Raw genomic sequence first — 13,615 nt, 5'->3', positions numbered from 1 at the left:
CCAAATCCAGGACGCCAGTCCCAACACTGCCATTGCGTCCCCATTCTCGTCGCTGGAAGGCGTTGAGCCCAAATCAAAGATCATTAGGACACAAACTATGATTCATGTTCCCGGCAGAGGCGCTGTCTATACGACTGTCTTTGGCCACAGGATTCCGTTGGTGGGTTGATTCTCTGCTGTGAGTTCACTTGTTTAACTCGCACCACGTCCACCGCACTCCAGGGCACCAGCAACTCGTGGCTACCCCCTACAGTAGACACTTACTACCGACATCAGAAAATAGTGGAAGTAGAACGATAACAAAGGCGGCACCGCGGCAAAGCTGTTCGACCTGCGGCACCAAAACCCACTTACCCCGATCTCGAATGCTATCTATGTGGTGTTTGCACGTTCTCCCAGTTTACTCCAAGCTTTCCAGTAGCATCCCACATCCCGAAGTCTGAAGAAGGGTCCCTACCCGAATCGTTATCTGTCCGTATCCACAGTTATTGCCTGCCCTGCTGGGTTCCTCCAACACTTTATTTTTTTCCCCATAGACGTGGGATGTTGGGAGGTCAATCGGCTGCTATATATTGCTCCACGCGTGTAGATACGTGGTGCGAATTTGGGGTAACATACCAGTTGACTGAGAATTGGTTAACAAAGAGAAATCCAAGAAAATGAATTAATGGGAGCTTCTCTTGCGGTCAGGGTGCAACTCCATGTGTCCTCGAGAGATCGATGCTGAATAATTAACCCATAACAGTCCATATCAACGACTTTACCGAAACAACATGCCCAAAGTCTGTGTTGGCCCAAAACGTAAATGGAAATAGAGGAGCCACGAGCGAGCATGACAAATTGAGATTAATATCAGCTTCTATGAAGCGGAATCCTGACCCGAAACGCCAACTGTCTAATCTATGTCACTGTGCCAAGTGCCGGGAGCCGTAGGTGCAACTTTAGAGGCAAGATAAAGAACTGGAGCATTTTGTGTCTACGTCCCATCTAACCTCGGCCAATTTGATCGCGTTTGGCCCGTATCCCTCTAAACCTCACCTATCCATGTACTTGTCCAAGTGTATTTTAATTGTTGTTGTAGTACCTGCCTCAACTATCTCCTCTGGCAGATCGCCCCAACAGGTACTACAGTGGGCGTCTGAGGTAACCTCTTTCCCCCAGTCAGTGGTCTGGAACAGAGCATCTTTGTGATGGGAAAGGTTACCAGCTCCCCCCTGCCCTGTGAGCAGACAGTTTGAGGTCGGCAGGTTATGCACTCTCCGCCCCCCAGTGGAGCCCCCTTAGTTTCTGCGCCCATGAACTGATTGAGATGGGAGAGATCGTTTTATTTTGACGGGGACAAGAGGGTAATTACTATCTGTACAGCCCAATATTGACAATAATGACTACACCACAGCCTCCAGGTAAACTCTACTGGAAAAACACTGAAATGGGTCCTAAGTCCAAAAAATATCTGTCACAACACTCACCCACTCGCCTTCCTCCGCAGAACAATCAATGGAAAACGCCTACACAAAGTCAAAGACCTCAGGGAAGTCAACAGAATGTCACTTTTCCGAGCAGTCATGCGATCAGGAATAGAAAAATATTAAACCCAAGACCAGAATACATCTCCTTTAACCCTAGCCTAACTGTCGTCTAATGGTAGGTCAGAAGCTGCGAATTTGTAAAGCAACTGTCGGCGCAGCCTAGTCGCCGGCAGTCGCCTTAAAATTACCTAAGTGGGACAGGCCCTTTAGTTGGTAAAATCATTGGCACGGAATGTGAAGGGTTAATTCTGCGGCGTCGATCTCTGGAGGACCCCTAGAGATACACCCTGACCGCAGGAGAAGCTCCCATTCATTCCTTCTCTTTGCTTTCAATTTGTTAACCAAGTTTCAGTCAACTGGTATATTATCCCCAATTTCCACCACGTACCTACACACGTGGGACAATATACAGCAGCATATTAACCTCCCAACGTCCCACGTCTTTGGGGAACAAAGACAAAGTGTTGGAGGAACCCAGCAGGTCAGGCAATAACTGTGGATGGATATGGACAGGTAACGTTGCGGGTTGTGACCCTTCTTCAGACCGGAATGTGGGAGGCAACTGGAGCGCTCGGAAATAAAATGGGCAAATCCCTCATAGATAGCATCAGATATCAGGATAAGTGGGGCAGGAGCTCTAACAGCTGTGCCGCGGTTGCCGCCCTTGTGATAGTTCTACTTTCTATTTTGATGTCCTTGGTAACTGTCTACTGTAGTGGGCAGCCATGAGTAGATGGTGGCCGAGAGTGATTGTCCAGTGTGGTGGACGTGTCACCAGTTAAGCAAGTGAACTCGCGGCAGTGGCCAAATGCAGTCGTACATCTGCCGAGAACATGAATCCTAATTTGTGAGCTAATGAGTAGGAAGGAACTGCAGATGCTGATTTAAACCGAGGTTAGACACAAAGTGCTGGAGTAATCAGCGGAGGAGGCAGAGAAGGAATGGGTGACGTTTTCGGTCGAGACCCTTCTTCAGACTGACGTCAGGGGAGAAGAAGATACATAGTTAAGGAAGTGTAAGGTGTGAAAACAGGACAAAGGGAATGAAGATCAAGGAACATGCAGAATCGATCATTGGAAGCTGGGAGAAGGTAGCAACAAAGCAAACAGAGATAAAATGTATTCGGAAACAGTAAGGTTGGTCGGAATACTGGGAAGGTGGGGATGAGCAGAGAGGCAAAGCAAGGGTTTGGCCCATCTATACACTAAGACTCTCGTTTGTTTGTTTGTTTGTTTGTTCTTGAACTACAGCCAAAACGCTACACGATAGCGCGGCGTTTAGGCCCACCTTACTCACCGCCGTCCCTTTGGTGGCCCTATCCTCGAGAAAATTGCACCGATTACCAGGTTGTTGTTCAGTCTTTCATCCTGACGAACTGTTTCGTCAGGACACAGGCAGCCAAAGAGAGTTGAACGACCGGCGGGGCAGTGGGCGAGGAGAATATAAAGTCTGCAGCCGTTGTCACCGGGGCAAAGGTTCTGCGCTCAAACTTCGGGGAGAACCAACCTGGTTGGAAGATCATGGTACGTATGGATCGGGCCGCTTGGTATTCAGTAGACGGATCAGCGAAGCTTGGAGTCGCTGCACATTCACCTTCTAGGGCAGTGGTGTCCAAACTTTTTTCAAAGAGGGCCAGATTTGATAATGTGAAAATACCCTAGGGCCAATGCTCCCCGCCCCCCTAACCTTTAACTAATGCGCTCCACCCCCCCCCCCCCGGACCTTTAACTAATTCCCTTCCCCCCCCCCCCCCCCGGACCTTTAACTAATGCGCTCCCCCCCTCCCCCGGACTAACTAATGCGCTCCCCCCCCGGACCTTTAACTAATGCGCTCTTCCACCGGACCTTTAACTAATGCGCTCCCCCCCACCCCCCGGACCTTTAACTAATGCGCTCACCCCCACCCCCCCCCCCCCCGGACCTTTAACTAATGCGCTCCCCCCCACCCCCCCCGGACCTTTAACTAATGCGCTCCCCCCCGGACCTTTAACTAATGCGCTCCCCCCACCCCCCTTGGACCTTTAATTAATGCACTCCCCCCACCCCCCCGGACCTTTAACTAATGCGCTCCCCCCCCCGGACCTTTAACTATTGCGCTCCCCCCCACCCCCCCGGACCTATAACTAATGCGCTCCCCCCCCCGGACCTTTAACTAATGCGCTCCCCCCCCCCCCCCCCCGGACCTTTAACTAATGCGCTTCCCACCCCCCCCCCCCCCCGGACCTTTAACTAATGTGTTCCGTCCCCCCCCCGACCTTTAACTAATGCGCTCCCCCCCCCCCGGACCTCGCATCTGACAATCCGCAGATCGGGCAGCGCTGCCCGCCGGGAGGTGTAGTCGCCGTCGCCTCTCCCGCTCGGGGCGGGGGGAGGGGGGTGGGGGGGTGGGGAGGGAGGTCAGGCAGCGCTGACCGCCGGGAGGTGTCGTCGCCCTCTCCCCTCTCCCTTCCCCTCCCCCTACCTTCATTCTGTTAGACAGTGCTGGCGGGACAAAAAAACCCATTTTAAGATGAAGCTGCGGGCCGTATAAAATCTGACCTCGGGCCGCGATTGGCCCCCGGTCCGGACTTTGGACATGTCTGTTCTAGGGTGTCGGTGACAGGTTACAGTTACAATAGACAATTGACAATTGGTGCAGGAGGAGGCCATTCGGCACCGCCATTCAATGTGACCATGGCTGATCATTCTCAATCAGTACCCCGTTCCTGCCTTCTCCCCACACCCCCTGACTCTGCTATCTTTAAGAGCTCTATCTAGCTCTCACTTGAATGCATTCAGAGAATTGGCCTCCACTGCCTTCTGAAGCAGAGAATTCCACAGATTCACAACTCTCTGACTGAAAAGGTTTTTCCTCATCTCCGTTCTAAATGGCCTACCCCTTATTCTTAAACTGTGGCCCCTTGTTCTGGACTCCCCCAACATTGGGAACATGTTTCCTGCCTCTAACGTGTCCAACCCCTTAATAATCTTATACGTTTCGATAAGATCTCCTCCCCTCCTTCTAAATTCCAGTGTATACAAGCCTAGTCGCTCCAGTCTTTCAACATATGACAGTTAGTTACTTATATTAGTTACTTGACCACGTTACTCATTAAACTCTCTCTCTGTCTCACCTTCCTTTTCTCGTTGCAGAAATTCCTACTGGGCATCGGTCTGCTGCTTCTAGCTGCTCAGCTGTCGGAATCCGCCTGTTTCTTTCAGCTACAGAACATAACCGGTAATCTATCCATCCGAATCTCTCTTTCCTATGCGAGAGCGAGACTCGACCGAGAGCAGGGACTGAGCAGGACATCATAGTCATGGCGCTGCGCTCGTCAACCTTGGCTTCCCCGCCTGTTCCTCGGTCTGGTTGGAGCCTGAGCGTAGTGGAGGTTGATGCCACCTACCAATACCCAGCTGAGGGAGCGCACCTCTGCCGCACTTCAGCGGAGGCACTCACCCTTGTCCAAGGGTGGATTGGAGGGTCTCCTCAGAACGACGCGCAGCTACCCCGGGGCGACAGGTACCAAAGTTTAGACTGAGCTCTGAACATTATTCCCCCACATGGGACCCCGAGCGGTGTCAAGCTCGGATAGAATCAGGACCTTCATCCCACCTAGTCCACGCAAGCATTGATCACTGGTCCTCACCAGTTCTACGTTCATAAGTTCAAAGTTCCAGAAGCAGAATTAGGCCAACCTACTCCGCCATTCAATCATATGTGATCTATCTATCCCTCTCAACCCCATTCTCCTGCCTTCTCCCCTAACGAGTGACATGCTAACAGTTACAGAGAAAGAGTCCAATGTCCACAGTGGGGTCGGTTAGAAAATCAGGGCTGCGGCAGGCTCTTGATAGGATTGTTCGGTGCAGCTTTGTCACGTTCGTCGGCGCTAAACATGGCGACACTTGTGTACTGCCGAGGTGAGGTCTGATACATGGTTTCACCTGCTTCTATGCAAAACAAAGCATGTCACTGTACTTAGGTATATGTGACAATAAAGCATCATTGAAGTATCTGTCAATCGCTGCCTTAAAAAATATCCATTGACGGCCTCCAAGTTGTCTGTAGCAAGCTATCCCCCTTTCCCGTCAACTTCGTACACACTCGGGGTAATTTACAAAGGCTTATTTATAGACAAACCAGCGCCTCTTTGGGTTATGGGAAGAAACCCGTTGAAACCCAGCGTAGGTTACGGGAAGAACGAGCGGGATCCACACAGATCGGTCCTAAAAGACTTCCCCCTTATCCTTAAACTGTGACCCCTTGTTCTGGACTTCCCCAACATCGGGAACAATCTTCCTGCATCTAGCCTGTCCAACCCCTTAAGAATTTTGTAAGTTTCTATAAGATCCCCCCTCAATCATCTAAATTCCAGCGAGTACAATACAATACAATACAATACAATACAATACAATACAATATATCTTTATTGTCATTGTACCCAGGGGTACAACGAGATTGGGAATGCGCCTCCCATACGATGCAATAATTTAAGTAATTAACAGCAACCCAACGAAACGAAACAATTGTAACAATTGTACAAGCCGAGTCTATCCAGTCTTTCTTCATATGAAAGTCCTGCCATCCCAGGAATCAATCTGGTGAACCTTCTCTGTACTCCCTCTATGGCAAGAATGTCTTTCCTCAGATTAGAAGACCAAAACTGTATGCAATACTCCAGGTGTGGTCTCACCAATGCCCTGTACAACTGCAGCAGAACCTCCCTGCTCCTATACTCAAATCCCCTCGCTATGAATGCCAACATACCATTTGCTTTCTTCACTGCCTGCTGCACCTGCATGCCTACTTTCAATGACTGGTGTACCACGACACCCCAGGTCTCGTTGCATCTCCCCTTCTCCTAATCGGCCACCATTCAGGTAATAGTCTGCTTTCCTGTTCTTGCCACCAACGTGGATAACCTCACATTTATCCACATTATACTGCATCTGCCATCCACTTGCCCACTCACCTAACCTATCCAAGACACGTTGCAGCCTCCTAGCATTCTCCTCACAGCTAACACTGCCCCCCAGCTTCGTGTCATCCGCAAACTTGGAGATGTTGCATTCAATTCTCTCGTCCAAATCATTAATATATATTGTAAATAGCTGTGGTCCCAGCACTGAGCCTTGCGGTACCCCACCCAGTCACTGCCTACCATTCTGAAAAGGACCCGCTTATTCCTACTCTTTGCTTCATGTCTGCCAGCCAGTTCTCTATCCACATCAATACTGAACCCACAATACCATGTGCTTTAAGTTTGCATACTAATCTCTTGTGTGGGACCTTGTCGAAAGCCTTCTGGAAGTCCAGATATAACACATCAACTGGTTCTCCCGTATCCATTCTACTAGTTCCACCCTCGAAAAATTCTATAAAATTCGTCAGACATGATTTACCTTTCATAAATCCATGCTGACTTTGTTCAATGATTTCACCACTTTCCAACTGTGCTGCTATCCCATCTTTAATAACTGACTCTAGCATTTTCCCCACTACCGATGTTAGACTAACTGGTCTGTAATTCCCCTTTCTCTCTCCATCCCTTTTTGAAAAGTGGGTTTACATTAGCTTCCCTCCAATCCTCAGGAACTACTCCAGAATCTAAAGAGTTTTTAAAAATTACCACTAATGCATCCACTATTTCTGGGGCTACCTCCTTAAGTACTCTGGGATGCAGCCTATCTGGCCCTGGGGATTTATCGGCCTTTAATAATAATAAAAATAATAATAAGCATTTATTTTATATAGCGCCTTTCCAGAAGCTCTAAGCGCTTTACATAAACAATCATAACATAAAAACAAACAGACAAACTATCCTAACGGAGAAGCGGCGAATAAACAACGCCAGCGTCCTCTCACGTCAGGGTCCGGCAGTAGACAACAAAAAGCACAGGACACACAGATACAATTTTTACACAAACAGCCATCACAGTGATTGCTCTAGGCACACCCTCACTGTGATGGAAGGCAAAGTCTTATCTCCTCCTCATTTCTTCTCCCGTGGTGCCACGAGGTGATCGAGGCTCCCAACTTTTTGAAGCCCGCACCGGGCAATGGTAAGTCCCAGGGCCGAGCCAAGCAGGCCGATGAAGGTCCTGAGCCCCCACCGGGCGATGGAAAGTCCCAGGGCCGAGCCGAGCCGAGCAGGCCGATGAAGGTCCTGAGCCCCCACCGGGCGATGGAAAGTGCCGCGGCCGAGCCACGCAGGGCGATGAAGGGCCTGCGAGCGGGTCGATCGTACCTTGCGCTTCGGGGCGGTCGAAGCTGCTACAGCTGGAGCTCCCAAAAACCGGTCGCCAGCCAGGGACCTGCGAGCTCCCGATGTTGCGGTCTGCAGGGCCCACGGCTGAAGCCTCCGAGATGGTAAGTCCAGGCCCTGCGACCGGAGTCTTCAAGGTCGATCCCAGCTGGAGGCCGCTGACTCCACGATGTTAGGCCGTAGCGCGAACGGAGGTACGACACGGTAAAGGTCGCATCTCCGTTGAGGAGGAGATTTGAAAGAAGGTTTCCCCCACCCCCCCCCCCCCACCACCCCCCCCCCCCCCCCCCCCCCACATACACAGAGTTAAAAATAGAATAAAACGTACATTAAACGATGACAATAGACAAAAAAACAAACAAAAGACAGAGAGACTGCCGGTGAGCCGCAGCTGCAGAACACAGCCACCCCCCTAAGCCATTAAATTTACCTAAAACAACTTCCCGACTAACCTGGATTTCACTCAGTTCCTCCATCTCATTTGACCCCGGTCCCCTATTTCCGGCAGATTATTTATGTCTTCCTTAGTGAAGACAGAACCAAAGCAGTTATTCAATTGGTCTGCCGTGTCCTTGTTCCCCATGATGAATTTACCTGTTTATGACTGCAAAGGGCCTACATTTGTTTTAACTAATCTTTTTTCTCTTCACATATCTATAAAAGCTTTTGCAGTCAGTTTTTATGTTCCCTGCCAGTTTTCTTTCATAATCTATTTTCCCTTTCCTAATTAAGCCCTTTGTCCTCCTCTGCAGGATTCTGAATTTCTCCCAGTCCTCTGGTAGGCTGCTTTTTCTTGCTAATTTGTACGCTTCATCTTTTGCTTTGATACTATCCCTAATTTCCCTTGTTAGCCACGGATGCACTACCTTCCCTGATTTATTATTTTGCCAAACTGGGATGAACAATTGTTGTAGTTCATCTATGCGGTCTTTAAATGCCTTCCATTGCATATCCACCGTCAACCCTTTAAGAATCAATTGCCAGTCTATCTTGGCCAATCCACGTCTCATGCCCTCAAAGTTACCTTTCTTTAAGTTCAGAACCGTTGTTTCTGAATTAACTAAGTCACTCTCCATCCTAACGAAGAACTCAACCATATTATGGTCACTCTTGCCCAAGGGGCCACACACATCAAGACTGCTAACTCACCCTTCCTCATTACTCAATACCCAGTCTAGAATAGCCTGCTCTCTCGTTGGTTCCTCTACATGTTGGTTTAGAAAACTATCCCGTATACATTCCAAGAAATCCTCTTCCTCAGCACCTCTGCCAATTTGATTCACCCAATCTATATGTAGATTGAAGTCACCCATTATAACTGTTTTACCTTTGTTGCACGCATTTCTAATTTCCTGTTTGATGCTATCCCCAACTCTACTACTACTGTTAGGTGGCCTGTACACAACTCCCACTAGCGTTTTCTGCCCCATAGTGTTTCGCAGCTCTACCCATATCGATTCCGCATCCTCCAAGCTAATGTCCTTCCTTTCTATTGCGTTAATCTCCTCTCTAACCAGCAACGCTACCCCACCTCCTTTTCCTTTCTGTCTATCCCTCCTGAATATTGAATATCCCTGGATGTTCAGCTCCCAGCCTTGGTCACCCTGGAGCCTTGTCTCCGTAATCCCAACTATATCATATTCATTAATAACTATCTGCACATTCCACTCATCCACCTTATTACAGATGTTCCTTGCATTGAGACAAGCCTTCAGGCTTGTTTTTACAACACTCTTACCCCTTATACAATTATGTTGAAAAGTGGCCCTTTTTGATTTTTGCCCTGGATTTTTTCGCCTGCCACTTTTACTTTTCACCTTGCTACCTATTGCTTCTACCCTCATTTTACACCCCTGTGCCTCTCTGCTCATGCTCCCATCCCCCTGCCACATTAGTTTAAATCCTCCCCGACACCACTAGCAAACACTCCCCCAAGGACATTGGTTCCATTATAGCTCAGATGCAGACCGCCCTGTTTGTACTGGTCCCACCTCCCCCAGAACTGGTTCCAATGTCCTAGAAATTTGAAACCCTCCCCCTTGCACCATTTTTCAAGCCACGTATTCATCTGAAATATCCCACTATTTCTACTCTGACTAGCACGTGGCACTGGTAGTAATCCAGAGATTATTACTTTTGAGGTCCTTCTTTTACGTTTATCCCCTAGCTCCCTAAATTCACCTTGTAGGACCTCATCCCAATGGTCTGAATGGCTCATTTTCAGTGTGTGTTTGTATTGAGTCAACACCACGGTCCCGCCACTCCCTCGGATCACTCCACGCCCTGACGGGACACTGACCACCGGCTATATTTGTCACCAACAGCTAACGGCGAATTCTGGGGGTTCGACGTCTGTATTGATGAGACCGACGGGTTGATGCACAGAATGGGAGAATCGTGGAACGTAACAAACTGCAAGAAATGCTGGTGTCGTAATAACGGCTACGGATGCTGTGACCGGTAAGTAATCCTCCGCTGGTCACAGCACAGGGTCTGACCCCGACGGCTGAACTGGCACCGCAGCGTTCGAGTGGGTGTCGCCGATGCCAGGGATGGGGGTCGTGTGGGTTGCCGATGCGTTGGGAATTGATGGGTGTAGACAATAGACAATTGACAATAGGTGCAGGTGGAGGCCATTCGGCCCTTCGAGCCAGCACCGCCATTCAATGTGATCATGGCTGATCATTCTCAATCAGTACCCCGTTCCTGCTTTCTCCCCATACCCCCTGACTCCGCTATCCTTAGATATGGAACACTAAGTGCAAGACGTTTTGACTGGGCCTTTTCACACACCACATATTGTTCCTCAGTTTTTAGAACAATTCAAGAAGCGTAAAGTTGCCTGTCAGCTTGATCAAAAACCTGCTCGTCTGCTTTAAATGTAGAGAGGAGGAACTACAGATACTGGTGTACGAAATAAAAGTATTGGAATAGTTCAGCGGATCAGACAGCATCTACAGAAGACTTGGATGGGTGATGTTCGGGTCTTGTCCATTCCTCCCACAGATTGGTTAGAAACCCTTCTTCGGTTTCCATTTCCTATTGCATGAGTGAAGAAGAGTCCGAAGCCAAAGCATGAACTATCCATGGCTTTCAGAGATGCTGCCTGAGACGTTGAGTTACTCCAGCACTTTGTGTGTGTGTGTGTGTGTGTGTGTGTGTGTGTGTGTGTGTGTGTTTTAACAGTTTTATGTCAGAACTGGTGAAGTTATTGTGTTTCTCCTCTGTGTGGTTTTAGAGGCCACATCTGACACCCAGTGGCTATCTCAAGTATAACACATAATAGAAGGTTAAAGAAATAGGAAATTAGACTATGGACGATATAGACAATAGACAATAGACAATAGGTGCAGGAGGAGGCCATTCGGCCCTTCGAGCCAGCACCGCCATTCAATGTGATCATGGCTGATCATTCTCAATCAGTACCCCGTTCCTGCCTTCTCCCCATACCCCCTGACTCCGCTATCCTTAAGAGTTCTATCTAGCTCTCTCTTGAATGCATTCAGAGAATTGGTCTCCGCTGCCTTCTGAGACAGAGAATTCCACAGATTCACAACTCTGACTGAAAAAGTTTTTCCTCATCTCAGTTCCAAATGGCCTACCCCTTATTCTTAAACTGTGGCCCCTTGTTCTGGACTCCCCCAACATTGGGAACATGTTTCCTGCCTCTAACATGTCCAACCCCTTAATTATCTTATACGTTTCGATAAGATCTCCTATCATCCTTCTAAATTCCAGTGTATACAAGCCAAGTCGCTCCAGTCTTTCAACATATGACAGTCCCGCCATTCCGGGAATTAACCTAGTAAACCTAACCTGCATGCCCTCAATAGCAAGAATATCCTTCCTCAAATTTGGAGACCAAAACTGCACACAGTACTCCAGGTGCGGTCTCACTAGGGCCCTGTACAACTGCAGAAGGACCTCTTTGCTCCTATACTCAACTCCTCTTGTTATGAAGGCCAACATTCCATTGGCTTTCTTCACTGCCTGCTGTACCTGCATGCTTCCTTTCAGTGACTGATGCACCAGGGCACCCAGATCTCGTTGTACGTCCCCTTTTCCTAACTTGACACCATTCAGATAATACTCTGCCTTCCTATTCTTACCACCAAAGTGGTAACCTCACACTTATCCACATTAAACTGCATCTGCCATGCATCCGCCCACTCACACAAGCTGTCCAAGTCACCCTACAACCTCGTACCATCTTCCTCACAGTTCACACTACCACCCAGCTTTGTATCATCTGCAAATTTGCTAATGGTACTTTTAATCCCTTCATCCAAGTCATTAATGTATATTGTAAATAGTTGCGGTCCCAGCACCGAGCTTTGCGGTACCCCACTAGTTACTGCCTGCCATTCTGAAAGGGACCCATTTCCCCCCACTCTTTGCTTTCTGTCTGTCAACCAATTTTCTATCTATGCCAGTACACTACCTCCAATACCTTGTCAAAGGCTTTCTGAAAGTCAAGCAACACCACATCCACCGGCTCTCCCCTGTCAATTTCCCTAGTTACATCCTCAAAGAATTTCAGAAGATTAGTCAAGCATGATTTCTCTTCGTAAAGCCATGCTGACTCGGAAGAATCCTGTTACTACTATCCAAATGCTCCGCAATTTCGTCTTTTATAATTGACTCCAGCATCTTCCCCACCACTGATGTCAGACTAACTGGTCTATAATTTCCCGTTTTCTCTCTCCCTCCTTTCTTAAAAAGTGGGACAACATTAGCTACCCTCCAATCCACAGGAATTGATCCTGTATCTATAGAACATTGGAAAATGATCACTAATGCGTCCACAATTTCTAGCGCCACCTCCATAAATACTCTGGGGTGCAGACCATCAGGCCCGGGGGATTTATCAGCCTTCAGTCCCATCAGTCTACCCGACACCATTTCCTGCCTAATGTGAATTTCCTTCAGTTCCTCCGTCACCCAAGGATCTCTGGCCACTTGAACATCTGGGAGATTGCTTGTATCTTCCTTAGTGAAGACAGATCCAAGGTACCGGTTCAACCCGTCTGCCATTTCCTTGTTCCCCATAATAAATTCCCCCGCTTCTGTCTTCAAGGGACCCACATTTTTCCTCTTTACATACCTAAAAAAGCTTTTAGTATCCTTCTTTATATTATTGGCTAGTTTACCCTCATACCTCATCTTTTCTCCCCGTATTGCCTCCTTAGTCATCTTCTGTTGCTCTTTAAAAGAGTCCCGAACACCGCCTCTCCACATCTCCGAACAAATCGAGACATTGCATAAAATCACAAGAGGAATAGATCGGGTAGACGCACAGATTCTCCGTGTTGGGGAATCCTGAACCAGAGGACATAGATTGAAGGTGAAGGGGGAAAGATTGAACATGAATCTGAGGGTTACTCTTTCACACAAAATTTGTTGGGTGTATGGAATATTCCGCCGACAGGGGGAGGTGGGAAGGCCTGTCTCGGGTTGTAGTATTCTCTGGCCTTGCTGGCACTGTGTTGCCCCTCTACAACGGGACATTCCGGGGCAATTTCAGTGGGGATGGAGTTGTGAATAGATGCCCATCATTTCGCGGGAGCTATTGGATCTTCAACATAAAACATATATTCCTCAGGTATCTTACACCGCGCGGTTATCCTGAAGATTGTGTCGCAGTTTTGGATCTTGAAACTTGTGTGTATCGAGTCCACTTGAAGGACGACCCATCTATCGAATGTCACTCGTCTGGAGCTGTTGGGAAATGAGCTGGAATAATCAGGCAGCTCCCTTCCAATGTGGAGATAAAGGGATACAGGAGCCTTGACTCTTGCATGTAATGTCTGTTTAACAATAAACATATTCTGCAGTTGA

The 13,615-nt window shown here is 48.4% G+C and overlaps 2 protein-coding genes across 7 annotated transcripts in view; one reads left to right on the top strand and one right to left on the bottom strand.

The window, feature by feature from the left end:
• The window catches only part of LOC144610152 (beta-microseminoprotein-like), a 20,659-nt gene extending 17,616 nt beyond the window's left edge, over positions 1-3,043 (bottom strand). For 2 of the 6 annotated variants that reach the window (XM_078428700.1, XM_078428701.1), the window contains exon 1: positions 2,817-3,043. The gene's annotated coding sequence lies outside the window, so the exon portion shown is untranslated. Of the gene's footprint in view, positions 1-354; positions 460-2,816 lie in introns of those variants that run through there. The other 4 variants (XM_078428698.1, XM_078428697.1, XM_078428703.1 and 1 more) reach the window with 3 other exon arrangements.
• Positions 2,912-13,615, top strand: LOC144610154 (beta-microseminoprotein-like). Its single transcript, XM_078428704.1, has 4 exons — positions 2,912-3,052; positions 4,662-4,746; positions 10,102-10,237; positions 13,380-13,615. The coding sequence occupies exons 1-4, from the start codon at positions 3,050-3,052 to the stop codon at positions 13,507-13,509; spliced, it is 354 nt and encodes a 117-aa protein (XP_078284830.1). The 5' UTR covers positions 2,912-3,049; the 3' UTR covers positions 13,510-13,615.

Source organism: Rhinoraja longicauda, chromosome 36 (assembly GCF_053455715.1).
Source record: "Rhinoraja longicauda isolate Sanriku21f chromosome 36, sRhiLon1.1, whole genome shotgun sequence".
Lineage (NCBI taxonomy): Eukaryota > Metazoa > Chordata > Chondrichthyes > Rajiformes > Arhynchobatidae > Rhinoraja > Rhinoraja longicauda.
The sequence above is the reverse complement of the archived record's forward strand: the minus strand, read 5'-3'. Positions and strand labels throughout refer to the sequence as shown.